The sequence below is a fragment of the Hoplias malabaricus genome, chromosome 16 (assembly GCF_029633855.1).
Source record: "Hoplias malabaricus isolate fHopMal1 chromosome 16, fHopMal1.hap1, whole genome shotgun sequence".
NCBI lineage: Eukaryota > Metazoa > Chordata > Actinopteri > Characiformes > Erythrinidae > Hoplias > Hoplias malabaricus.
Window position 1 is genome coordinate 7,147,811 of NC_089815.1, and position 25,619 is coordinate 7,173,429.

General features: G+C 39.6%; 2 protein-coding genes and 1 non-coding gene across 4 annotated transcripts; 2 read left to right on the forward strand and 1 right to left on the reverse strand.

The window, feature by feature from the left end:
* Positions 1-1,683: 1,683 nt before the first annotated feature.
* On the reverse strand, positions 1,684-7,769 carry tmem41b (transmembrane protein 41B). Of its 2 annotated transcripts, XR_010795753.1 has the most exons (8): positions 7,531-7,769; positions 5,611-5,731; positions 5,206-5,334; positions 4,456-4,549; positions 3,630-3,734; positions 3,405-3,543; positions 3,010-3,289; positions 1,684-2,688 (listed from the first exon to the last, which is right to left on the reverse strand). XR_010795753.1 is itself a non-coding variant. In XM_066647746.1 (7 exons), the coding sequence occupies exons 1-7, from the start codon at positions 7,619-7,621 to the stop codon at positions 3,120-3,122; spliced, it is 849 nt and encodes a 282-aa protein (XP_066503843.1). In that variant the 5' UTR covers positions 7,622-7,769; the 3' UTR covers positions 1,684-3,119. The 2 variants fall into 2 exon arrangements, 1 of the variants encoding a protein (XP_066503843.1); XM_066647746.1 differs by having other exon boundaries at positions 1,684-3,289.
* Positions 7,770-9,718: 1,949 nt separating this feature from the next.
* On the forward strand, positions 9,719-25,501 carry ipo7 (importin 7). The gene is made up of 25 exons (XM_066647739.1): positions 9,719-9,967; positions 13,172-13,253; positions 16,155-16,308; positions 16,408-16,566; positions 16,795-16,951; positions 17,098-17,187; positions 17,494-17,588; positions 17,801-17,885; positions 17,973-18,107; positions 18,417-18,516; positions 18,620-18,696; positions 19,476-19,592; positions 19,745-19,834; positions 20,031-20,196; positions 20,347-20,507; positions 20,660-20,788; positions 21,449-21,515; positions 21,628-21,753; positions 22,067-22,164; positions 22,248-22,343; positions 22,453-22,673; positions 22,807-23,015; positions 23,169-23,375; positions 23,470-23,586; positions 24,444-25,501. The coding sequence occupies exons 1-25, from the start codon at positions 9,884-9,886 to the stop codon at positions 24,539-24,541; spliced, it is 3,120 nt and encodes a 1,039-aa protein (XP_066503836.1). The 5' UTR covers positions 9,719-9,883; the 3' UTR covers positions 24,542-25,501.
* Positions 19,233-19,402, forward strand: LOC136672498 (small nucleolar RNA SNORA23). The gene has a single exon (XR_010795877.1). It is a non-coding gene; the product is annotated as a small nucleolar RNA SNORA23 (small nucleolar RNA).
* Positions 25,502-25,619: the final 118 nt, after the last annotated feature.

Sequence of the window (25,619 nt, forward strand, 5' to 3'; positions counted from 1 at the left end):
TCTAGACAGATTCCTAATTCCATTATCAGCGAATGGGTGATTTATTAAAGTGGACAGAAGTCTGAATGGTAGCTGAATTGAATGCAGCATCTGGTCCAAATTCTTGTCCCCAGCCCTTTTCAAAGCAATGCAGTTGGGCCTTGCACATTCACAGGTTTAACGTCCATGGGTCTGATTCTTCAATAGTTTTCAATCAATAATCAAACAAAGTTATTTTTATATATAGGTCTTGTGTCCTACTGCATAAAATCACAGACAACATGCGTAGATTAGAACATGTCAATTAAAATAGTGAGTTATAAATGCATTGAAAAGATGTTTTTTAAAAATATTGTTTTATTTTTCCAGTCCGTTTACTATCATTAATAGGTGCAAAACTTATACAAATTTAAATGCTGTAAAAATTAGTCAGGTTCAGCAGGGCATAGATTTATCATGGGGTCTTGCATCACTAATCCAGATGTTGGGGGCTGAATGAGTCTGAGGGGAACACCTTCCATATTGTGGTTGATGTATGAAGATTTTGACACAGGCCACATGATGTCCAAATCATTTTGGCCTCATTGACAAGGCGTATTGTGTTCCCTTGTACAGCAGTACTGACTGACAGTGGTTTGAGGAGGAAGAGACCACCAAAACAGATTACTGGGGCCGGAGGCTCATTAAGTCTTAAGGATAAAGAAAACTTAACGCATTTTGTCCCAGCTGTCAGAAGGGCAACTGTGGCACAAGTCAGACATTTTCACTGATGATGTTCTGGGACTTTGTGCATTACAGTTATCTTAAAGAACAAACGTTCTTATTCAGAGCAATTTAGGTTAATACACTGTTGTAAGTCCTTAAGACATTGCTCAAGGTACTGGTGTAGCATTGTGTTCCTGCCAAAGGTGGAAGGAGCATGATAGTCTGGGTACTCTGGACCCTATGTCTCTGTGTTTATGAGGTTGTTATTTTGACGTGCAAGGTACATAACCAGCATGCAAGTCAGGTGCACCTTCGATATATTTCCTTCCCCTGTGTTATCTCTGGAAGGATCAAACTACATTTAAGAATTTTGTTGCTATACTGCCCTCTTGTGTCTGTCTAAAGAAAAGCCTCCAGATATTTTCTGGCACAGCCTTTATAAATGTACTAAACTACAAATTTTGCAGCTAATTTATTAGAGAATATAATAAAAGCATGATCAAAGTTTACCATCATGATATTCTTATTACAAGTTTTTAAATCTCTAAAGCTTACATTGACAGCTTGTTACACTCAAGAATAAAAGGGAAAAGTCAGAAAGTCTTGAGAGTACTACTTAATTCATTCATTCATTCTCTGTAACCACTTATCCAGGTCAGAATTGTGGTGGGTCTGGAGTCTACCTGGAATCACTGGGCGCAAGGTGGGAACACACCCTGGAAGGAGGTCAGCCCCTCACAGGGTGATACACACTCAAACATTCACTCACACCTAGGGACATTTGAACCAGAGGTATGAGTAAATTTCAAATCTTAAAAAAAAATGTACATCTATTCAGTATTAATCAGCTTAAAAATACAGCATATTTCAAGCCCCGGAATCACACATCTGTAAAACCCTTTTACATATTTTGTCCGATACATAAACATGCATTATGATAAATGATGCACAAAAACATCTTTATGATGTCATAATAAATATTTTAATTAAACAACAGTTTATCTTGACATTCAAAAGAAAGGTCATCAATTTATATCATATTCATCTAGTAACATATCAATTTAATGTAATACTGTGATTGAAGGGAGAGTCCAAATTGTAAGAAACAGTAGAGAAAATCAAATCGGGGAACATAAGATCAAATAACACCAGCTCTATTAACTGTATTACCTGTGAACCTGTGTGGTCAGACCTGTTCACATAAATCAGTCTACAGTTATCAGTGTTTGCAGCATTCAGAATTACATTTTACACATTATGTCTATGAGAATGACAAGAAATGGAAACTAAAGAGCGCCGGAGGAGTTGTAGGAATTAAATGATTAAAATCAACAAGGACACAACTGTGTGACATGAAATCACACCAAATGAGGTATCCACTTTCTGAATGATGTGGCATAACAACCCTCCCTCATAGTTCCCCGTTTCATGCAGAGATTCAGTGCAAATAAGACTATTCATCAAATAGACACCGGTCCTTTCTTACAGGTCCTTAAAAACTAAATGGAGTCATAGAAACCATAAACAATTGGATATAGGATAAATTAAGTTTTAGATATAAGTCATTTTCAGTCTTTTTTACTGAAGCAGTTAAGACTTGATTATTTCTCCTCTCTTCCCTCCATTAAGCTCAAGTTTAAAAAATTAATCCTAAGGAAAAAAAACTTTTCATAAGTAACAATACATATAATTGTATATAATATAAATCTGTGTCAACCTTTAAAACCACATCTCCCTCTGACAATATGTAATGGCAGTGGAGGAAAATAAATCTAGGACAAAAGAGCCAAGAGCATTATCTCCTCCTACGTGTTATTGGCAGCAGTACATAGGGCACCAAGCTGGCATAGCTTTAGTCAGTTTGGAGTATCTTCCTCCAGTCCCAAACCAAAATCACCCCGAGGACATCAGGAGTCATATAATGCCCGTCCTTATTCTTCGAGGTTCCAAAATTAAGTCCAACAACCAACCTGCAGGGTGAATCAGCGTGATGATGGCACATTCCTGTTTTATAACAGATATTGGGGGGGTTATTGCATTGGATCTAAACGGTTATGTATTTCAGCAATTCATCAAATTATAGAAAGAAAAAATGATCCACGTTTTGTGTTGTTGATGAAAACTACTCTAAAACACCTCAAAAGTATTGCTTTAAAGTTATGAGAATGATTTGGGAAATACTACATGTATAAAAACCTCTGGGGTTGAGATTAATTAGTACTCCTAGTTATTAAAAACATATTTAAAGAATGTAAAAAAAATTATAAATATTCTGCATGACAGGACCAAACAAACAAACAGAAAAACAACAGAGGTAAAGCGTACAAGGGTGGGCCTCTTTGAGCTTTGAAAGTTTTTCTCCCAGGGTGTGGACAAAAAAGTGTTTGCAGTATGGTGACGATGGACATGAAGTGTATGCAAGGCCCAGGGAGTTTTTACTCCAGTTTCTGCTGTAGTTTCTTCTGGAAGCACACTGGAAGGATGGAGAGAACAGCCAGAATACCCAAAACAGCCAAAGAGTTCCAGGATACTGCCTCTCCTGCTGTGGTGAGTTTGTATAGCGTTGTACCTGCGTTAATTGCTACAAATGATGGAGGAGCAACCCCTGTGGAAGAGATAAGAAAGAATAATAAAGACCACAATGTCACTGGAGCAAGGAGACTTATTGGTTGTTAAAAAATAATTTAAATCACATTCCTAAAAATAAATCCTAGGCTTACCAAGGAATGTGCCAATGAAGAAGACTCCCAGAGGCACATTGATGACTGGTGAGGTAATGTTGATAAACCAGTTTGGGAGAAAGGGAGTAATTCTCAGAAAAATGATATAATTAATGAGGTGTTCTCTGTGCTTATCGACCTGCAGATAAATCAGAATGTATAAAAATCACAGAGTAACAAAAACAAGTGGAGCTCAAACAAGACGACAACACTATTTTATTTTACCTGTTGAGACCATTTCTGGGCTCTTTCTGTGAGGTACTTGTAGACCACAGGTCTACCAACTAAATAGGACAACATATAGCAGAAAGAGGCTCCAAGGCCTGAGCACTGAAATGAAAAATAAAATTAGATGTTAGTAAACAGTATGCAGTATAAGCTGAAGCCAAGAAAAACTTTAAATGGTGATATAAGCACTGCACAATAAAAGGTTCAAAAATTAAATCCATATTGAACTTGTACTATTCATTGTCTGTTTTAAAAAGCATGTTTATCTTTGTTAAGAATAATTAGAGATATTCATTCATTCATTCATTGTCTGAAACTGCTTATCCAATTCAGGGTGGATGAATTCGCGGTGGGGCCGGAGCCTACCCGGAATCACTGGGAGCAAGGCGCAAACACACCCTGGAGGGGGTGCCAGTCCTTTGCATGGCAACACACACTCACACACACACCTATGGACTCTTGAAAAAGAACCCCAGACATCCACAAGACTGTTTGTGTATGCACTGTTTTATGTTGCACTAGCTTTGCACTAGTTGCACTTTAATGTTGTGTATTGTCTAACCCTAGCACCTTGGTCCTGGAGGAACGCCATTTCGTTTCACTGTTTACTGTAAACACTGTATACTGCTGAAATGACAATAAACTTCTTGAACTTGAACTTTTATATATACCTTCCTCCACTAAACTTTGATACTATTCATTATCCACCAAACATTTGGGCAGATAGCGTTTGCCAGTCAATCCCACTATTTACAAAAGTCCATATATTTTTGCCCAAGTGTATGAAATTAATTTAAATTAAGAAAATATAATTTTTACTTACCAGACAGACCAAAAACAAGGCTAAGGGAAAAGGATAGAGATAGCCAGACAATATACTGAGGAAAATTGAACCTGGAATGGCAAATGTCTGGAGGCTGAGACAGCAGAGTCAAGGCGTATATTTAAACTGGTACATTCAACCCTAACATAAGCATGTACAATACTTTCCACATTTTAATGTTCCACATGTGTGCATAACCAGAGATGTGTAACCATACTTCAAGATCCTGTTACATATAATTAATAAAGGGTCACACATTCCAAGGAAAAATGAGTAATATTTTCATAGAACATTATGTAGGGAGATTGAACTGTTTCATGTAACACACACTATACGCAGTCAAGTGGCACCTGTTTCTCTCACTCAGATTCAAGGGTATTTCCTGTACTAGGATGTCGAAAAAGGGTTCACTCTGCAAACATTTATGTGACTACATTTTTGTGTCAGAACACAACACATTAACACATAAAATATAACACATAAAATATATATATATATATGTTTGTATGAAAATTTAAACAAAACTTTATTACCGTTAAGATAAAAAGTATTAAATGTTTTAAATGTTTAAGTATTAAACAATAATAAAACCCACATTAAGAAATTTTTATTCACAGTATAAAACTGAAATTATGCCATGCTCATAACTTGCTTTTCCACTCCCTACTATACAACTAACTAAATTTTTTCACCAAAGCATGTGTCAAATAAGTCAGAAAAACACATTTTAAAGTAAGGCACAAAGGATACAAGATATATGTAGCAAAATAAGCTAAGAGCACTTGGGTATAATAGGTGTCTTTATATTTGGAAAGAACTGTACCCAATGCTTTAGCATCATCCATGTCTTTAGGGATTTTTATTGTGCTCTTCTCATCTCTAAAAGAAAAATAAAACACTAGTAACTTTATATAAAGATTAGTTTATATATATATATATATATATATATATATATATATATATATATATATATATATATATATATATATATATATATATAAATTAAAGTAAGCAAATCCAACACCAGCAATAATAATAATCACAGATGCAAAAAAAAAAGTATAACTATAAATTTGCATCATAAAAACTGTAAAGATAAACCTGAAAACTACAGAGTAGTTGTTATAAATCTAAAAGTTTAAACAGCATACTTACTCGCTTAGCTCTGGGAAATTTCTATACACCAGATACATTACTGAGGCAGAACAGGCGAATATTGAGAGCAGTATTAGGAGGGACATGCGAGCAGAACCTCCGCCAGAGTACTGCGGAGCTCCTGTGAGAAAAAGAAATAAACCATATTAAATACAGCTTCATATGCTTACAACCGAGCTGCATTTAACAGGGATTTCAGCCAAATTTTAAACTTTCTATATAGTTATACTGCTATGTGTTGGGTTGTGAGGTTCTCTTTTTTTTTTGTTTTTAAGTACTGAGCCCGGTTATATCACAGCACATGAATACCTTTCACCGCAACAGCCCAAGTTATATGAACACTTGCAATATTATTCGCCATATTGTTTGCCATAGCTGAGTATTCTGCTCACCACCTATGGTTGTGTCTGTTGCCATTCTCATTTGCAGAAAGATGATGTCTGCTAAAACATTTTTACTACACAGCAAAGTTGCTCTCAACACACCACAACCCATCATTTCCACAGATATCTCTATCTATTAAAATTAATAGGATGCTGTGAGGCAATATGGCATATGTATGTTTGCTGTTCTACACTAATTTTTAATGACCACAAAACAGGTATCATTTGAGTGATGGATCATTCTCAGCACTATAATGACACTGAAGTCGTGGTGGTAGTCCTACGTTAATGCGTGTACCAGTGGATCAAACACTGCAGTGCTGCTTAGGTTTATTGTAGTTTTACTCTATTACACATATCTATATTTGTGTCCCACCTACTAAACAAAGTCAAGGACAGTATGTTCCTAGAGTTTGTTAGTCATCCAATAGGACGTTATTGGCTGGATATTACTGGCTGGTGGGCTATTCTCAGTCCCGCGGTGACACTGAAGCGTTTAGAAACTCCGGCAGCACGGTTGTGTCTGATCCAACACACACTAACACACCACAATAATACCAGTATCACTGCAACACTGATAACGATCCAAAATCTAGCTTAATCTGGGGAGGTCCTATAAGGGTCCTGACAATTGAAAAGTAACAAATGATGCAGAGCATCAGATAGACTAAATTTTGTAATTGTAGAGCTTTAAAATTGCATCTGTATGGTCAGTGGAGCTGATATAATGAGTGTATAACGTTAAAGTTTGCACATTTTTGGCCAGGCAATGTATGTAATGTGCTAAATCTGAACGAATATATTTTATTTGGGGACTATTTTTGTCTTTATATACTTTAGAATAAATAGTTATAAGGGTATGCCCCTTTAATTTTCTGATAAACAGACATGGCCTTCATAATGAGCAATACATGGCTCAACTTTGCGTCAGGTATTTCAAAATCCCGAGAGACAGGAATGAACACACACACACACACACACACACACTCTCCAAAGTTTAAGTAAAGTGTGGGGACATTCCATATTCATTTCGTGGAGAGAGATTTGCAACTAACTTCCATTCCATACTAATGTAATACTAATGAAATACTAACACAACCCTAACCCTTACAATAACCTTAACCTTAAAATATGCCTTCACTTTAAAATTAAGCCGAATGATTAACACGCCGACGCTCATCTAGTGGTCCCCATAAGAACGAGGCCATAAGTGTGGGTAATCAGGTTTTGGTCCCCACAAAATCCAAACACAGACTGAGAAGAGTCCCCGAGTTAAATCCGACACTTCAGTTACACTTGGCTATTTATATAACGATACACAGAATACTCAACATGTTCAGGGTCAGGAAATAAGAAGAGATTCATTAAAACCCTCGGTTAGCTACCGAAGCTAACTATTTGGCTGGTCCTCGTTCTGACACGTTGTGAAATAATCCCGTCACACGAACCTTTCTTACACGTATCTAACAGTCTTGTCTGAGTACGGTTCTAGCTTGTCGTCCAGTAGCTAAAGCCACTCGGTTATATTTAACGTTACCTTTGACAGTCTTAGCGTCTTTAACCGTCGACTCTTCCTCTGAAAAGGCAACACCGTCTGTTTCGCGGATCCCGCTTCTCTTCTTAGCCATTGTGGCTTATTAAAAAACCTAAAGATAAGACTGAGCTCGGTTGTGGGTCTCTTGTTCGAGTGAAGCTGGAAATTCACCGGTTGATACAAACAGAACGGTACAATGACCTTTTACCTTCAGCTCGGCACTGACTCAACGCAGTACTGGAGACAGCGGCGGACCAACAGCGCCTCTAACGGACACACACTTACTCGAGGTTAAGAAGTATAAAACATTCACAGGGTCCTCTCTGGTCGTCGTGTAAAATCGTTGTTCGACACAGTGACATATTTAGAAGGTATTTCCAATACAAAAAAATCCCCTAAAGCCTTAAAAGTGGCACCACACACTTTCAGTCAAACACACACCTCCACCACTCAATAGTCCATTTAAAACTTTCTTAGGAACGCTGCGGTTTCACAGAGGAAATGTTCCGCCATGATGCTGGCCACTTATTTCACCCACAAAACAAACAAACTAAAAACAGGCACGTTATAATAAAATAACCCCAAAACCTTGATGTTCACTGGGGGAAGCTTTAAACGGAAGGGTTACCCCTCAAATTAATATTTTTCCCTCCAAAACATTGAAACAATATTTATAAAAGTACATTTTTATTACTTATACGAATTTAACATTATGTCCAGATACAGATGCAGACTGGATGATAACACCTCTGCTCTCCCAAACACTGTCAGCATGAATCGAGGAAAATATGTCAAAGACTGCATTTACTTATTTCAACTGCATTATTTAATACCATTTTGTCTCCTGTCTCTCAAATGGGTGATTTGTGGTGATCATACTGGCACCTATCGATTGCATCGCGTCATCAATGTGGATGCTGCACATTTGTGGTCAAAAAAATGTGCACTTTAAGCTTATTCATTGATTCGAACTTCTGTGGCATGATAAATAAGTCTGGATAAGAGTGTATAACAAATGCCATAAATATATCAAGAGTCAAACTGCTTTGTAATCCCAAATGAACCAGTTCATGACACATTTTGGGTGCCCCACATGGGGATGGGGTATTTTAAAATAAGTATACCACCGTATATCTGACACACACAGGCCACTAGGTGTCATTATGACAGTTGTTCCATAACATGAAGAAAAAAACTTGATGGGATTTGCCGTAAACTACATGGCAGCGTAGGTTAACAATACTACTTTAAACTTATAAACAAATAGCGATGCTTTTAGCTTTTGTCTCTCCTTGTTTTTAAGTATTTTAAAGTTTAAGTTCTTGTTTAAAAGACAATAAACAAAGCGTGTCTTTTCCATTTTCTAGGAAAAAGAAACAACTGAGTAATACCCCTTGAGAGCAATTCTATTGTACTATATAAATTTTTCTATAATCTAGAAACATTTTTGTCTCTAATCTATAATAATTTAATAACATCCTGTGGTAGTACGACACAGCTATTATTACGTATTTCATTGTCATTTCAACTGAAATTATTATTATTATATTTATATAATTATTATTATTTATATATTCAGAGCATATAATATTGATGCAGTCCAATAGCAATCTCAAATGATTCTGTTGTATCCAGGGAAATAAACAACAATCAACCTTTTATACACATTAATTTACAAGTGGAATCTTTTAGGAATCCTTCATTTCATGTTCTAATCATTTCATGAGAATGATTATAGCATTTTTCATTTTCCATTTCTGCTATAGTGGAAAAAGTTCAGTAACTGCACTTCACTATTAAAGAATTATTTTAGGAAAAAGTGAATTGTTGTACACTTCCTTAAGCGCACTGAATTAGATGATTGTATCTAATCTTAAACTCACAATGTATTGTTTATATTTAAATATTTAACCAAGTTCATGTAATAACTAGATATAAGCTTTATAATATATATGTGGCCTTGTGCCCAATGACTCCAGGTAGGCTCTGGACCCACCGCGACCCTGAATATATATATATAAATATATATATGTGTGTGTGTGTGTGTGTGTGTACAGAGCCTTTATAAAAAAATTACCTATATTTACACTATAACACAGTACTGCGGTATTATAGTATAACATCGCCGTAATACAAATACAGTAAGACAACTACATCTCCCACAATGCCCCGTGCTGCGGGCGGAAGTTTGTTGGGGAAATTTTGGCGCTGATGTATGCGGCCCGTCCGGACTGCTCTTCCTTTCGCGCCGGGAGCCGGAGAGCCGCGCGTCCACGTGCGCATCGCCGCGGACTTCATAGCTCTCTGAACCCCTGTATCTCCGAGACATAGCCAGCGACACAACCAACAACGCGATATGGATCCGAACTCTCTAATCGAGGCCCTAAGGGGCACCATGGACCCGAACCTGCGTGAGGCCGCGGAGAGGCAGCTAAGCGAGGTAACGTTCATAAGCGCAGCGAAGTGGTAGTGAGGATGAGGAGGAAGATGATGATGGTTGTAGTGATGGTGATGATGGCAGCGCTTTGGGCCTTGACTCCGCGGGAAACACGCGCTCTGATCGGCGGTATCTGCTTACAGATTGCGGACGTATTCCGTTGTATCCGATCTCGCTGAACCGTAACCGGAAAACCCCGGATAACGGCAAGGAACAGAGTTTGAGCCGCGCTGTCAACCTCAGGCCGCTGCTTCATTCCCACGAGGCTCAGAGCCGCTTCCCTCTGAATCAATACCTGAATTATCCGTTCCACCTTAAATACTGTATAAGAACACAACGACTTCTATTATTTAAGGTGGAAGTGAAAATTAATTCTTCACCCTGGCGAATACGGAGCCAACTTCAGCTTTTGTTGATCCCTGTCCCGCTTCTCTCTGCCCGTTTTTTTTAACACAACAGGGGATAGCTGCATAGCTAAATAGCATGCTAGTGTTCTGTGTATAAGAAGCCTTAAGAGAGAGTGTCGTATTTAACAAATCAAACGCGAGATTACTTAAAGACTACAGAAGAGGTCAATACTTATTTTGCCCGTTTACCACCGTTTAAATTTATATAGGGCTCTCGCTGATAGTTAGCATAAGGGGCTAACGTGAGCCGAGCTAGCGGTAAGTTAGCTCGCGCGCTCACGTGTCGTGGACGCGGCTGTCGTTCTTTACCGGCGGAGTGTTTGAATTTAAAACATACGCATTAAAGCGCAGATATTTAAAATCTCAGTGTTTAAACAATACCACACGTCGAGTATTTGTCTGAACGTTGTTATTGAACTGCGATGGGTTCGTTACTAAGGTCAGTTAGCTCTGACTGTTTGGGCCTCTTGGTCAGCGGAGTTGGTTTAACATTCGCTCACATTGTTTTCTTATACACCTACCAACCAGCGAGGGCACTAGTTAGCGTGTTAGCGAATTGACATTCGGGTTTGCAAAATGTTAAAGACATGATCCGGTAAAAATTTCAAATTTTTACCTTCATAGCGTGGCGGTGTTTATAAACTAGGAGACGTAACTACCGTTATTATCGGAAATAAGCAGTCGACGCCATTGTGGAGAATTTCTGCTTTGAAACTGCTGTTCCAAAGTTTGCTAGCTTTCTTACGTCATAAACTTCAGGAACAAATCCTGTGAACTTGTGTAACTGTGATTTTGAGCTGCAAGGAACAGTTATATGTAGGCTACTTTTTAATAAAATAACTTATAAATAAGCAATTTTATAAACAAGTTTAATCAGTGACAAGAGGGGGACTTTGAAAATGGTGTAACATCCATTTTATCTTCTATTTTTCAAATGTGGTACTAGTTTGGTAAATTTAGCTACGTTTGCATTGTTTTCGTTGATTTCGGTGCATGGCAGAGCAAAAGCTCTAAAGAGGATATTTATTACAGTTTGCACAAGGAAGGGCTCAATACTGTTTATTAATTTACTGCATATAAACTTCTCTATGTTCTCAGATACGAGCTGCTACATTAGCAAAAAAAAATGTCTAAGTCACCAAAGCATAATACTAAAGTGCAAATTTAGGTTAATAAATAAAAGCATTTTTATTGTTTTATATCATCTATTTTGTTTTATCCCCAGTTTTTGTGTTTGGTGTGGGCAAGGGGCCAAACAAGGCCCTTCTAAGCTTGAAAAACTTTGTAAAATTCTGTTATTCACTTGTTCTCAACAATTAAACAAATATTTGAAAACACATTTAAAGCAAACATTGTGTCCATGGCCCAATGTTGTACGCTTATAAGTATTAATGTTTGAAGGATAGTTCCCTGTCTCATGTATATACATTCATAAAATGTTTTTATATATGCTGCTAGTTAGGTCTCTCAATACACTTAACTGAAAGTTACAGCTTTCTGTGTAAGGATTAGTGAGTATTGAAGAATATAACGTGGAAGCCCTGAGCATTAGGTGACTCATGTTTTGTGGTATCCAGGGAGAGGTCAGATAGTGTATGTGTCACTGCAGGGAGTGAGAGAGGGAGGTTGGTTTTAGAAGCTTTCTGTATGGTCTGTGTGGGGCTCCAGCTTGAGTATTTGGATCATAGCTGAAAGAGTGCTGGGCAGCTCAGGAATCCTGCAGTCCAGTTAATTCACTGTTCATTATTTGTGGCCTTTTACCTCATCATGGCTGTGGCCACCTAATGGGCAGTTCTTGGTTGTTAAAAGGGAAATACTTAGTAAATGAACGTAGCCTCGGTTTGAATATGGGAATGGATTGATGCCTGCTCCAGTCTCCTGTGACAGAGCCACTGTGTTGGCCCAGCTCCAGATGGACCATGTGGCTGACAGGCTTAGATTCCTGGGTGCTGACACATTCTGTGAAGAAGAGGAGGGCAAGAATACTCAGCACCAGTGACAAGGCAGTTCAGTTTAATTCCTAATTTTTTTTTTTTCATATGAAACAATCTAGAGCTCCATCTACTGTGTTCTCTGGATGAAAGAAATTCCAGAAAATATGGAAGAGCTGAAGTTTCCTTAAACCAAGTTTTTAAAGCTAACAAGTAGTCAGTGTGCGAGGCCCTTTCATGGTCTGGCATCTTGTCCAGGGTTTGTCCAATGCTTTCTGGAAGGGCTCTTGACTTACCTCAACCCTGATCATGACAGAGTGCACCCCCCCCCTCCCCCAAGTAAATGAGTGAAGTACATATACCAATGAGAGCCTGGGAAATGGATCAATTCTGGAATTCTTTCACCCTCACTATAGTCAGCTGCTGCAGCATATTCAAGTACAACAGATGTTTCTTGTTTCTCATCCTTCTAAATGAAGTTCTGCGCTTCAGCCCGCAGCATCTATAGCAGTTTTGTATTCCCTTAACACTGCAAAAGTAGGCAACAGGCAATTTGGTGTTGTGCACTGGAGTTGCCACAAGCAGTATTGAAAATGAGGGGTGCAATTGAAATCACATTTGTGTTTTAACTTTAACTACTGAAGGGAAGTCAAGAGGTATTGTGCCTTAGTAGAGTGTAACGGGATGTTAAATCAGTTCAGAGAATCTGAATTACTGTATTTATGCTCTTATTCAGTTTATTGAATAGCTTTGTTTGTGTAGAAACTAATATAAGGTATGACTTATACACATTTAATTGGAATATGAAATAAAATATATAGAAAGTGCAACGTGTGCAAACATGATTAATTTTCTGATTTCACTTGCAGGGCCATACCCAGGTAAACTTTGCATCCACGCTGCTGCAGGTGACCATGTCTGAACAGCTGGATTTGCCTGTGCGGCAAGCAGGTACACATTTATTTCAATATCCTTGTTTGTTTACACTCATAGGGCCTCAGATTGTTGGGAGTGATATCCAACTTGTGAAGCCAAAATGAATAGTATCCAAAGTTGCCCTCCCTCTGATACAAACACTTTTTTGTTAGTTTGTCATTCTAAGACATACATTCATGCCTCGTTTGTTTATATCATGGATTTATACACAGCTTTTCATGTCTTTTATTGCCATGTGAGTGCACAGACACATTGAGGCACACAAGTTTACAGTGATTAGATCATAGGGATGAATGATTATTGTATTATGTATTTATTTAACCCATAAAGTTTCCCTATCATTAACTGTGACCTCTGAGTACTTGCAGTTCTCTATTTGATAGCTTCTTTGTCTTTTGACACATTACAAGGTTATAATGAGCTATTTGGTCATGTTTTATAGCTGGTTTGTGTGCTTAAACACCTTGTTGTTTTGGTTTTAAAGGCATTTGACTGTGATATTTTAAAGGACTTATCACACACTTAACCTGAGAGATTTTTTCATGGCTTTCACAAATAGTCATGCAATTCTTACTGTTGCAACATCCGCAACACCCACAACATGTGTTGGTCTGCTGCTCTTGGGGGAAATAGTATCAACTATTAGTAACATTTAAGAAGATGTTTAAAAAAGCTTAATTAATTTGAGTGGCGTGGACCATCTTTCCCAGACTGAGACAGCCAGCCCAAAGCCCTTGACCATGCTGTCAGCTAGCCACCAAGCCACTGAATGCGTCTGACTCCAATTTGACCAGATTGAAATTGGCTTGTCATTGCTGGAATAGTGGTGGCAGCAGTATCAGTGAAGTGTACTCAGTGGCTGGAGCTCTGAAAGCTGGCACTGTGACAACTCCCGCCCCCCCCCCCCCCCCTCCCTCCACCACTATCTCACCGCCTCTTTGTAATGTAGTGTGCCTCCTGCGTGGTGCCTTAATGAGCTGCCGTCACGGTAAAATGAGCCGCTGGAGGAGGAGCTGGCCCTGGTCACAGCATGAGCACTTCTTGGAGAGCTATCTGAGCTCTTCCTGGTATAGCAGCTTTCCTGTTCTTCAGCTTATGAAATGTACTAGGCATGTAAAATACAGGTTTTGCAATGATGCATTCCAACAATGCTTCCAACTCATTGTGTTTATTTATATATATATATATATATATATATATATATATATATATATATATATATATATATATATATATATGTGTGTGTGTGTATATATATATATATATATATATATAATTAAAATGTGTGTACATATGTTTTTACGTTTGAAAATTGCCTGATGAATCTTAATGTTTGTCATGTGCCAATTATTTATCATTTTGTAAAATAGGATACTATAGCTGTGTATTTGAATCCCCTTGATTGGCCATCCAGCATTTATACCTGTTTATACTGCAAACATGGAGTCAAATGGAATGTCAGGAATTGTTAGAACAGTGAGTTTTTCCATTCTTTGGGTGTGCAGACTGAGGCTAGAAAGGGACAGTGTGGCTGATTCAGCAGCTGGAAGGATTAAACTCATCCGGCTGCTCTGGCAAATCAGTGTCAGCAGTCTGCTATCCAACCGATCAAAACCATCCTGTATCTTTAGCTGGAAGACTTGTGGCTAGAGCTGCGTGAGGGTTGGGCTGGTTAGAGCACATCTACAACCCATCTCACACAGCCCTTCCACATTTCACACATGGTGAGGGCAAGCTCTCCAACACCAGGAACTGAATACTACACTAACATCATCTGTATCACAACCACATGGGGCAGATTTCCACACGGTTTGGAGGCTGAACCACAGGTTATTGTTAAGTGACTGGAGATGAATACTTGAGTAGAGAAGGGTTTGTATTTGCCTCCTGACCTCGTGTGCACTGTGGCGATGAATACAGGGACATGGTGAATTTGCTTGAAAAGCACACCTGCTGGTCTTATTTAGCGCAAGTACTTTTATGATAACAAACGGCACTAAACAAACCATGTCGTCTCCTCTCTGGCTTTGTTTCAGTGCATGTTAATGTGTGATGATTGGAAATTTCTGATTAAGACATGTGTCATGCTGCTGTCTTGATACAGCAATTTATTCTTGATGATGCAGGAAGCGCGTAGACATAAGAATAGATTAATTTATGTTGTTGGGGCATTAAGCAAAGTCGTATGAATTTGCGCAGTATTTTTAATTTGCTTATAGCCACTGGTGTACAACAGTTAGACAGCCCTTTTCTGCCAGATGAATTGCAAAAAAAATCAGGCCTCTTTAGTTGTCCTAAGTGAGATGCATACAAAATAAATCCCATTTTGGTAACCTACCGTACAACGCTAATGTTTTTCACTTCATCTCATTGTGGCTCCTGTGGTTTGTGATTAGAACTGAAACATAATCACACACACAGTGCTGCCATAGAGCTTCAGTCAGCTTTACGGAGCTTCTGTAACAACTCTGGAACTGGTTCTTTCACATTGTGTGTTTATCAAAAGCATTTTGGAATTGGTGTGAAGGTTTATGCGTATTAAATTAAGCTCTGTGGTAAAGTCTTTGCAACAGACCTTTGTTGAAATTAACAACAGAAAATAGCACTTTTAAAAGAGCTCTTTCCTGTGAGGTGGTGAAATTTCACATGGGCTAAATTTCTCTGCTGTGGTGTTTGTAATTTTAGTAAATATTTGGAGCTTTGGGTTGTGAATCAGTGTGCTGGACATGCAAAAATCAAAGAAAGATACATTTCTCAGAGCAATGTTATGGCCAATATCAACAATCATTAAAAATAATATCTGCCCTTAGCCCTAACACATTCCTTATTTTGGAAACAGCTCACAGAATAACACACTTTCTTCTTCCTAAAAGATTTTAAAAAGCTTTTTGATATCTTTGGTCCCTGCTTATACAGGAGTGATCTATTTGAAGAACATGGTCACGCAGTTTTGGAGTGAAGGCGAGAGCACAAACAATGAAGCGCCTGCCAGCAACATCCCTGAAGAGGACAGACTGTTCATTCGAGACAACATAGTGGAGGCCATCATCCACTCCCCAGAGCGCATCAGGTAACATTGAAAAGTGACCCTGTACACTTAAAAGCACATGCCAGAGAAGATGGCAGATTTTTGTCTGTCCTAACTGCTTTTCTCTTTACCGTCTGCTAGAGTACAGCTCACCACCTGCATTCACCACATGATTAAGCATGACTACCCCAACAAATGGACAGCCATCGTGGACAAGATTGGGTTCTACCTGCAGTCTGACAACAGTGCCTGCTGGCTGGGCATCCTGCTGTGCCTCTACCAGCTGGTGAAGAACTATGAGTAAGATGACAGCACATATTAAAACAAAACACATCTTCCACTTAGTTGGAGAAGTAGATGATCAGCCAAGGAACGTTTGGTGTCTGAAGTTTGCTTTCCTTACTTTCATACTGCAGTTACAGGGCTCAAGTTGGTAACAACTAACAGGTTACGGCCTTCACCATGAACCATTGCTCCAACACGGTACCACAGTTGTTGAAAGTTGCTGATTGTACTTCCTTGTTACAGGTACAAGAAACCCGATGAGCGCCAGCCACTGATTGCTGCAATGCAGATCTTCATGCCGATGCTAAAAGACAGATTCATCCAGCTACTACCAGACCCCTCCAGTGACTCAGTACTGGTGCAGAAACAAATCTTCAAAATCCTCTATGCTCTCTTCCAGGTACCCTGTTTGAGATTTTACTGAAAGTGTTTCTAAAGTCAATGTTGTTGGTTTCTTGGCAGTTTGCAGTAGTGAATGCTTGCTCAATTTATATATTTTTTTTCTTCTCTTACTATTTGTAATGGTTGCTTTTCATTCCTTTCCAGTATAATCTCCCTCTGGAGCTTATTAACAGGCAGAACCTGACTGAGTGGATGGAGATTCTGAAGACAGTAGTGGACAGGGATGTACCTCCGGTGAGTTTTTTCAGTGTTTTAGTGGGCAATATATTGTTGAAATATTTGATATTGCAGGTAGGAAGCGTGCATGGTATTTGCATTTAGTGCTAGTTATCCTCAATGTTCCTCAGGATTAGAAACCACTGCATTAGATTTATATTCTTGTTTGTCAAACCCCTAAAGAGTAACTATGTTTAAAGAAATAAATAAATATAAATAAAGTAGCCCAAGAATTGAGGAAGAACGTAAATAAATGAGTTTCGTAAAGTTAGTTCCTTAAATGTTGCATGCTGCCTGACCATGTCTATGTATGCTGCACCGCAGGAGACACTGCAGGTTGACGAAGACGAAAGGCCTGAGCTTCCCTGGTGGAAGTGTAAGAAGTGGGCCCTCCACATCCTGGCCCGACTCTTTGAGAGGTACAGTACGCCCTCGCTCTCCCTCACTTGTTGAGCCCAACGCTTCAGTTCCTCTCTGGGAAACTGGAGGTTGAGCTCTCACTGATGACTCATTGCTGAATTACCAGCCCACGCCAAACAGTTGGAAATACTGGACTGGTTATTTTTAGTCATCTTTTGTGTTTGAAAGTATAATCTGACATCAGGTCTAACCATTACGCTTTGTCTCTTAGGTATGGCAGCCCTGGCAACACAACCAAAGAGTACACAGAATTTGCTGAACTTTTCCTCAAGGGTTACGCTGTGGCTGCTCAGCAGGTAGGAAAGCCAAATGAATGGTTTCCTGTCTAATTTTGAATCTTTGATACAGTAATGTAACAACATTCTGTCTTTCTGTCCTCGCAGGTGCTGCTGAAGGTCTTGTATCAGTATAAGGAGATGCATTACGTAGCACCCAGAGTTCTGCAGCAGACCTTGAACTACATTAACCAAGGTATTGCCCATGCCGTCACCTGGAAAAACCTAAAGCCTCACATTCAGGTAAGAGGACAGTGCTTTATGTAATTTCTATTCCAAGAGGCTGGCTTTGCATTAACAGTTTAATGTAAAGCTCTGCGGCATCCATGTCATGTCATTGTATAAAGTGAGCTGTGTGACACTGGGTATTATGCAATATTAGGGAAATAAAAGGTTGTTTGAAAGTTATATCCTGAATCTAGGCTTCATGTCCGTGGTCTCTTTTGTTCCTGCAACAAAATAAATTTTTTATGACCTTAAGCTGAGATTACATGCAGGCGTGTATTAATTCACTGCCAAGATGACAAAGTCTTTTAATGTTCCTGATTGCAGGGCATCATTCAGGACGTGGTCTTCCCACTCATGTGTTACACAGACAGTGATGAGGAGCTGTGGCAGGAGGACCCTTATGAGTATATACGCATGAAGTTTGGTAAGAGCACTGCAAATTGCAAGATCATTGTAGAGTCCCCAACAACTCAAAAATCCCAGAAAAGTGTTCAGTACTAATGTTCCTCATTGTTGCTCTTTCTCAGATGTGTTTGAGGACTTCATCTCGCCAACCACGGCCGCTCAGACCCTGCTCTACACTGCTTGCAACAAAAGGAAAGAAGTGAGTGCTTGCAAAGCACCATCTGGCAAAAAGAGGCCTGGCATGCTACTGTTTGGTCTCACTTCCAAGTATATAGATCTTATTGCCAACATGATGATGTATCCAATCGCCACCCTGCTGCTCATGTAGCGTCATAGTTGGAGGACTGCCGAGGCTGCATACCAGCAAGGGGGAAGGAGTTATGAGCTTTTCTCTGAGCAGTGTGTCTCTTCATTTAAGCTGTTTCTCAGTAGAATCTGCTTAAGTTGTAGATTTTCATGTATGCGTTCTAAACCATTTTTGTGGTTTGCGTGTACGTGTATGTAAATTGGGCATGGTGTTCTGTAAATACATGTGGATGTTTGCACAAAGATTTTAGCACAATATTATATGTGTAAGCCTTATCAAAAGGAAGCATAAAAAGAAAGCTCTCTGCCTTGCTATAACGATTGTCTTGTCAGTTACTCTCATAACTAAATAAATTACTGTTCATTTTGATCACAGAGCCAACATAAGAGAATATTGTTTAATGCTGAAAATAATGATTGCTGGCTGCAGATGAGCGGTGTGCGTGGTATCAGTCTGCGTTTAGTCCTGTCTCCAGTTTGTGTTTTGCAGACTGCGAGGCAGTGCTCACACCACATCTGCGGCCACAGAGCGACTGGAGTTCATAGTACTGGCTTAGTGATCCACTACCACTAGTCAGCCTCCAGATTATCCGACAAAAATTCCTGAAAAGCATGAAATATGTAGGCTTTTCTGATACGCCATATGTGCTAACTGTTTTTCTTCTGGCACAGGTGTTGCAAAAGACTATGGGCTTCTGTTATCAGATCCTCACTGAACCCACTTCAGATCCCCGCAAGAAAGACGGTGCCCTTCACATGATTGGCTCCCTGGCTGAGATACTTCTCAAGGTTAGTGTTTTGAACAAACCAGTAAATTATACCTGCGTTGTAGTGAAATCAGACTCTCAAACTGATGGCTCTTAATTTTGTATTTGTGTATATTTCTAGAGCTATATCTTCAAGCCGTATTATGATTGTTTTTGTGTTTCTGTGCCTTACAGAAAAAGATCTACAAAGACCAGATGGAGTTTATGCTGCAGAACCATGTCTTCCCCCTTTTCCACAGTGAGCTTGGTTACATGAGAGCAAGGGTAAGAGGAGACATGAATAAGTTACATTTCTCTTGAAAGGTTCTCATCCCCATTGACAAATTATACTTGACATATTAAGATTAAAACCCCAGAGTGCTTTGAATAGATGGAAAACCAGTTCATCAATTTTGAATTTGTTTTTTTGTTTCAATAATAAAATACTGAGTGAACCTCTCCTCTGTCCTGTGAACTCTAGGCCTGTTGGGTCCTACATTACTTTTGTGAAGTCAAGTTTAAGAGTGACCAGAACCTACAAACAGCGCTGCAGCTGACCCGTCTCTGCCTCATCAATGACAACGAGATGCCTGTCAAAGTGGAGGCGGCAATTGCCCTGCAGGTTCTCATCAGCAATCAAGAGAAAGGTAGTTGGGTGTTTCCTCCCTTGCTTTATCTTTTAACCCCTTCATGTCTTCCACTAGTGATGGAGATAGTATTTTGGCAGCAGTTTGACTCTTTTTGACTCTTCTGGTCACTAAGATGGATGCTTTTTCTTTCTCCCTCCTCCCCTTCAGCCAAAGAATACATAACCCCCTTCATCCGGCCAGTGATGCAGGCTCTCCTCACCATTGTGCGCGAGACGGAGAATGATGATCTCACCAATGTGATTCAGAAGATGATCTGCGAGTACAGTGAAGAAGTGACCCCCATTGCTGTGGAAATGACCCAGCATCTGGTAAGACTCTCCAGCCCATGGCTCAGTCAGTGCTCACCAAAGGATTCTTAATTATTCTTAATTCTTAAAAAAAAGGTTCTTAATTATTCATTCAGAAAGATGATTGCAATTTCGAGAGCTCATTCCCCTCTCATTTAATGTTCTTCTCCTAGGCCATGACCTTCAACCAGGTGATCCAGACAGGCCCTGATGAAGAAGGGGGTGATGACAAGGCAGTAACAGCCATGGGCATCCTGAACACTATTGACACACTCCTCAGTGTGGTGGAGGACCATAAAGAGGTCAGTGCTGCCAGATGCCCACAGTGACTGGCACTCTTGTAGCAGACATTCTAGACACTTTCCATTTCAGTGTGCTTTTGCAATATATTAAAATACATTAGCCAACCGTAATGTGGCGTTGTTAACAAAAGGTGTGCATTATATTTCATCCAAATAGTTAGAACATATGATTGCTATAGGGTAACTAAGTTTAACCAGGTTTCTTTTAGCATGAATATTAACAGTGGTGGAACAGAAACTAATTTGCCTGTTGCAGTTTTGGGTGATATCAGTATTGTGAATAATATTTCACAATGTATTGCATAGCCTTGCAACATAGGCTGATTTCCTCACCCATCCATTCTTTCTGGCTTGTATCTATGCTGACGTACTTGCAGCCACCCACAACATACTGATCTCCAGTTTTCTTTAACTTGCCTCATGGGTTCTAGAAATATAGCTCAGCTGGCTAGTACAGTAGATGATCCCAAGTTAGAAAGACAGCTGATGGTTGTGTGGTTTGTTTGACAGTAATTGCTGATGCTTGTCGGGGGAGGGGGGAGCAATTACTCACACTTTTTTTTGTGGGGCTCTCTTGCCAGGCTAAATGACAACGCTTTCTAGAAGGCAACCTAAAGTTTTGAATACTGCCTCATTAAAGTCTCTCCTGGCTCATTGTAGATCACGCAACAATTGGAGGGAATTTGCCTGCAGGTGATCGGCACAGTGCTGCAGCAGCATGTCCTAGGTGAGCATTGCCCTTTATTTTTGTTGAACACTATGGCCATGGCTGACATTTTTGAAAGGGTCGCATATATTTATCTAGGTCAGGTGTCTCACTATGTGCATGTGTTCCACAGAGTTCTATGAAGAGATCCTGTCCCTGGCTCACAGTCTGACGTGTCAGCAGGTGTCTCCACAGATGTGGCAGCTCCTCCCTCTGGTGTTTGAAGTCTTCCAACAGGATGGTTTTGATTACTTCACAGGTAATTTCACTTTTCGTGCTCGTGCAATGGCTGAGGTGATCTTTTTAATGAAATGGAATTAAGTGTGCTTCTAAGTGACTGGAATGAGAAACAGCCCATACACCAGCTGTTTGGTCCCTGGTTTGCCACATTCTTTGATTAATTTTTGATTAATCCTGAAGGAATCTGCAATAAAAAAGCCTTTTATTTCTAACAGAAATAATGTTCTGCATGTTTAAGTCCTTTTATGATTTCAAATGAGGGAAGCCTCAGTGAAGAACCTTTTCGTTTCAAGAGATGTTTTGCTCATTTCTTAATTGCATCTCTCTTGCAGACATGATGCCACTCCTTCACAACTATGTTACAGTCGACACAGACACACTTCTGTCTGACACTAAGTACCTTGAAATAATCTACAGCATGTGCAAAAAGGTAAAAGCAACCGGTAAATTGCTGTATAGATAAAATATTTTGGGTTTTTAGCTAAAGCTGTAATTACTGCTCTCTCCTTTCAGGTATTAGCAGGTGATCCAGGAGAGGATCCAGAGTGTCATGCTGCCAAGCTTTTGGAAGTCATCATACTCCAGTGCAAAGGGCGTGGTATTGACCAGGTACCCTAATCTGAATGCTCATTATTCATTCAGTAACCACTACAAAATGATACAGTGCAGAATTGCTGTTTTGTAATACTGATGAAATTGTTGCTGTGTGTCATTTTAGGTGGTGCCCTTGTTTGTAACCACAGCGCTGGAACGTTTGACACGGGAAGTCAAGACAAGCGAGCTAAGGACCATGTGTCTGCAGGTGGCCATCGCTGCCTTGTACTACAGCCCTCCTCTGCTGCTCAACACCCTGGAGAACCTACGCTTCCCCAACAACACTGAGCCTATCACCAACCACTTCATCTCCCAGTGGCTCAAAGACATTGACTGCTTCCTTGGGTACTCATCTCGTTGCCTTCATGTTTCTATATTTACATTTGTTTGGGATTGTGTCTCTTCCCCTATATTGGATCACACATTTGATTTGCTTCTGCCCTTGTATAACAACGGTTCTGTGCTATTGTCTTTGTAGGCTTCACGATAGAAAGATGTGTGTTTTGGGGTTGTGCGCTTTAATGGATCTAGAGCAAAGGCCGCAGGCCATCAACCAAGTTGCTGGTCAGCTCCTTCCTGCTGCCATCCTTCTTTTCAATGGCCTGAAGAGGGCCTATGCCTGCAGGGCTGAGCATGAGAATGAGGATGACGATGATGATGAAGATGCTGAAGAGGAGGATGAGAACGGTAACTGAAGTGTTTTGGAGACCATGTACACATTTGGAAGTAGAACTAATACAGTACTGAAATATTGTCATCCAGAAAATTGAGTGTTGCGTACGGTAAACGTTGTAAAGAAAGCTTGAGTCCTTGCCTGATTGCTGTGATGTTTGTTTCTAGCTGAACTTGGAAGCGATGAGGATGACATTGATGAGGAAGGCCAGGAATACCTTGAAATGTTAGCCAAACAAGCAGGAGAGGATGGTGATGATGAGGACTGGGAGGAAGACGATGCAGAAGAGACTGCACTAGAGGGTTACACCACATCGGTCGATGATGAGGAAAACCCTGTCGACGAGTACCAGATCTTCAAAGCCATATTACAAAGTAAGAGCCAAGATAAGCTCTACTTTTATAAAAGAAAGACATTGGTTTTGTTTATAAGGAAGCCTTGTTTACTTATGGTATTTCTTGTCTCTAGACCTCCAGACCCGTGATCCCTCATGGTACCAGGCACTCACCCAGGCTCTTGATGAAGAGCAGGGCAAACAGCTCCAGGACATTGCAACTCTTGCAGATCAGAGACGAGCAGCACATGGTATGTCCAAAGTTGCTTATTATGCTGCAGAAAATCTTAAGGTATTTATAGTGTCCTTTTGTCAAAAATAGGCGGACTGTGGTCTGGGTCTGGATCCAGATGCTGTCCTATCCGAACCTAGACCTGTAACTGATAAACTATTGAGTGTTTGTGAATCAGGTTTAGTGCTCCAGGAAACTCAGACTTAATCATATGTGTTTCTGCATATCACACCTGAGGCTACTCGACCAATAATATCATTTTGATGAGTGCTGTGAGTGGAATGAGTGATATACAGGGCAGGGCTCCAGACACCACTGTCCTGGGACAATAAAAATAGCCCAAGGGACGTGATAAAAGCTCTTTTGGGACGCTTTCTAGACGACAGTGTTCTGTGACGTAAAACCAGAAACTAATAAGAAAGGAAAGATTACTTGTTGAATTATTCTCATAACGCTGAACACGGATTCTGTTTATGGATCAAGTTCTATCCTTCAGCATAAAGAGCCAATCAGCTTCCTGGTTATGGGAAAGCCGTAAAGTCAACTGCAACTACAAGACAGGTCATTAGGGACTTTATTTACATATGCTTTTTTTTTTCAGAATCATTGTTTTATTTGTAAACTTTAATGAGTAAGGTATTTATTAATTTATCTATTAATAAACACGTTATACATGGTTCCAGACCTTGGCTTGAGAGAAATTTCTCTTACTGGATCTTAATGAATTTTAATTAATTAACCCTGCCTTAGAGCTTCAGTGTAGTAACTAACAGGTTAAGCCACTCTTTCCATGTAGGTCTTGTAAAATCAAAAATATTCATCCTAATGTATTGATACCTCTGATTGGTTTGTTTACCTGGATTCCTCTAATTCCAGAATCAAAGATGATTGAGAAGCATGGGGGATACAAGTTCACAGCCCCAGTGGTGCCATCCAGTTTCAACTTTGGAGGCAATGCTCCTGGAATGAATTGAGTCCTTTCTTCCCCCAACCCTTTTTCTTACTCTGTGACTGATTGTAGTGAAGTGAAAAAGCTTGTGTTGTTCCCTCAAGTAGTGGTTCCAGAACTGGTTCTTCTCACTCACTCTTCAATCTGACTATCAAACTGGACAGCACCAGTAAATGTGGGAAGGCAACCAAATGCAACCAATGGCTGGGAAAAAGAACCAAGGACTTGCAAGTGAAAAAAAAGAAGCTCTGAACAATGTTGTCAAATGGAATCCAAAATCCAAGAGGGATACCATGATGGCAGCTCTTTTTTTTCCTCCCACTCACATTCATCGGGGGCTATAAATAATCGAAATTGATAATGGGACTGAATCTCAAATCATTTTCACTGTTCTGGCCAAGGGCCTCTTAAGATTATTACCTCTGGCAGTAGTGTATCAACTTTTTTTTTTCTGCATAAACAAAAAAATTCTCATGATATTGTATATAAAAGCTATGGCTCTTGATTTTTAAGTAGCCTGGTCAAACATCCAGAGGCATTTGTAAGGTGTCAAACGTGTATTCAAATGTAGCATATTGGATACTTGTCATAGCACTATGTGATGCCTGAAATCTGTAAATTAATGACTAGCACTTTCATATTGTTCAGGTCTCTTAGCCTTCTGTATCAGACTGCAAATTTTTTAAAACTCAATTGAAGCTATTTAAAACCGTAACTGTAACTTTGTTACTTGGCAGGCAAGTTGTCCCATAATGTCTGGTTGTCAGATAAATTTGCTTACGGTAAAGTAAGTGGCAAACATTTGCTGCTTGTAATGGAAATGTTTAAGGTTCCAAAATATGCTCTCAAGTCTAGACACAGGACACAATGTTGCGAGCACTTGAAAGTTGTTCGAAATAATTAATTGGAGCATGTACAATTGGGATGGATTGTGAAGGTCTCAAGCATTTGGTTGATGTACGGATGAACCATCTATATATGCCATTAAAAAGAAAAATAACTTCATTGTTCTCTCTGTGATGGTATTATACACTCTCAGAAAAATTGCCGCTGTGGTGCTACCCCCAAGGAACACACAATGCTTTTATTTATGCAAAATTATA

Excerpts from the sequence above, each read along its gene's own strand:
- tmem41b (XM_066647746.1), bottom strand. The coding sequence starts at position 7,621 with ATGGCTAAGAAGAGAAGCGGGATCCGCGAAACAGACGGTGTTGCCTTT. Across the intron at positions 4,550-5,205 it reads TATTTTGCTACATATATCTT|CCTCCAGACATTTGCCATTC; the intron begins GTATCCTTTGTG and ends CTGCTGTCTCAG. Across the intron at positions 3,735-4,455 it reads CCTTGTTTTTGGTCTGTCTG|TGCTCAGGCCTTGGAGCCTC; the intron begins GTAAGTAAAAAT and ends TTTTCATTTCAG.
- ipo7 (XM_066647739.1), top strand. The coding sequence starts at position 9,884 with ATGGATCCGAACTCTCTAATCGAGGCCCTAAGGGGCACCATGGACCCG. Across the intron at positions 22,165-22,247 it reads TCTACAGCATGTGCAAAAAG|GTATTAGCAGGTGATCCAGG; the intron begins GTAAAAGCAACC and ends CTCTCCTTTCAG. Across the intron at positions 23,016-23,168 it reads TGAAGAGGAGGATGAGAACG|CTGAACTTGGAAGCGATGAG; the intron begins GTAACTGAAGTG and ends GTTTGTTTCTAG.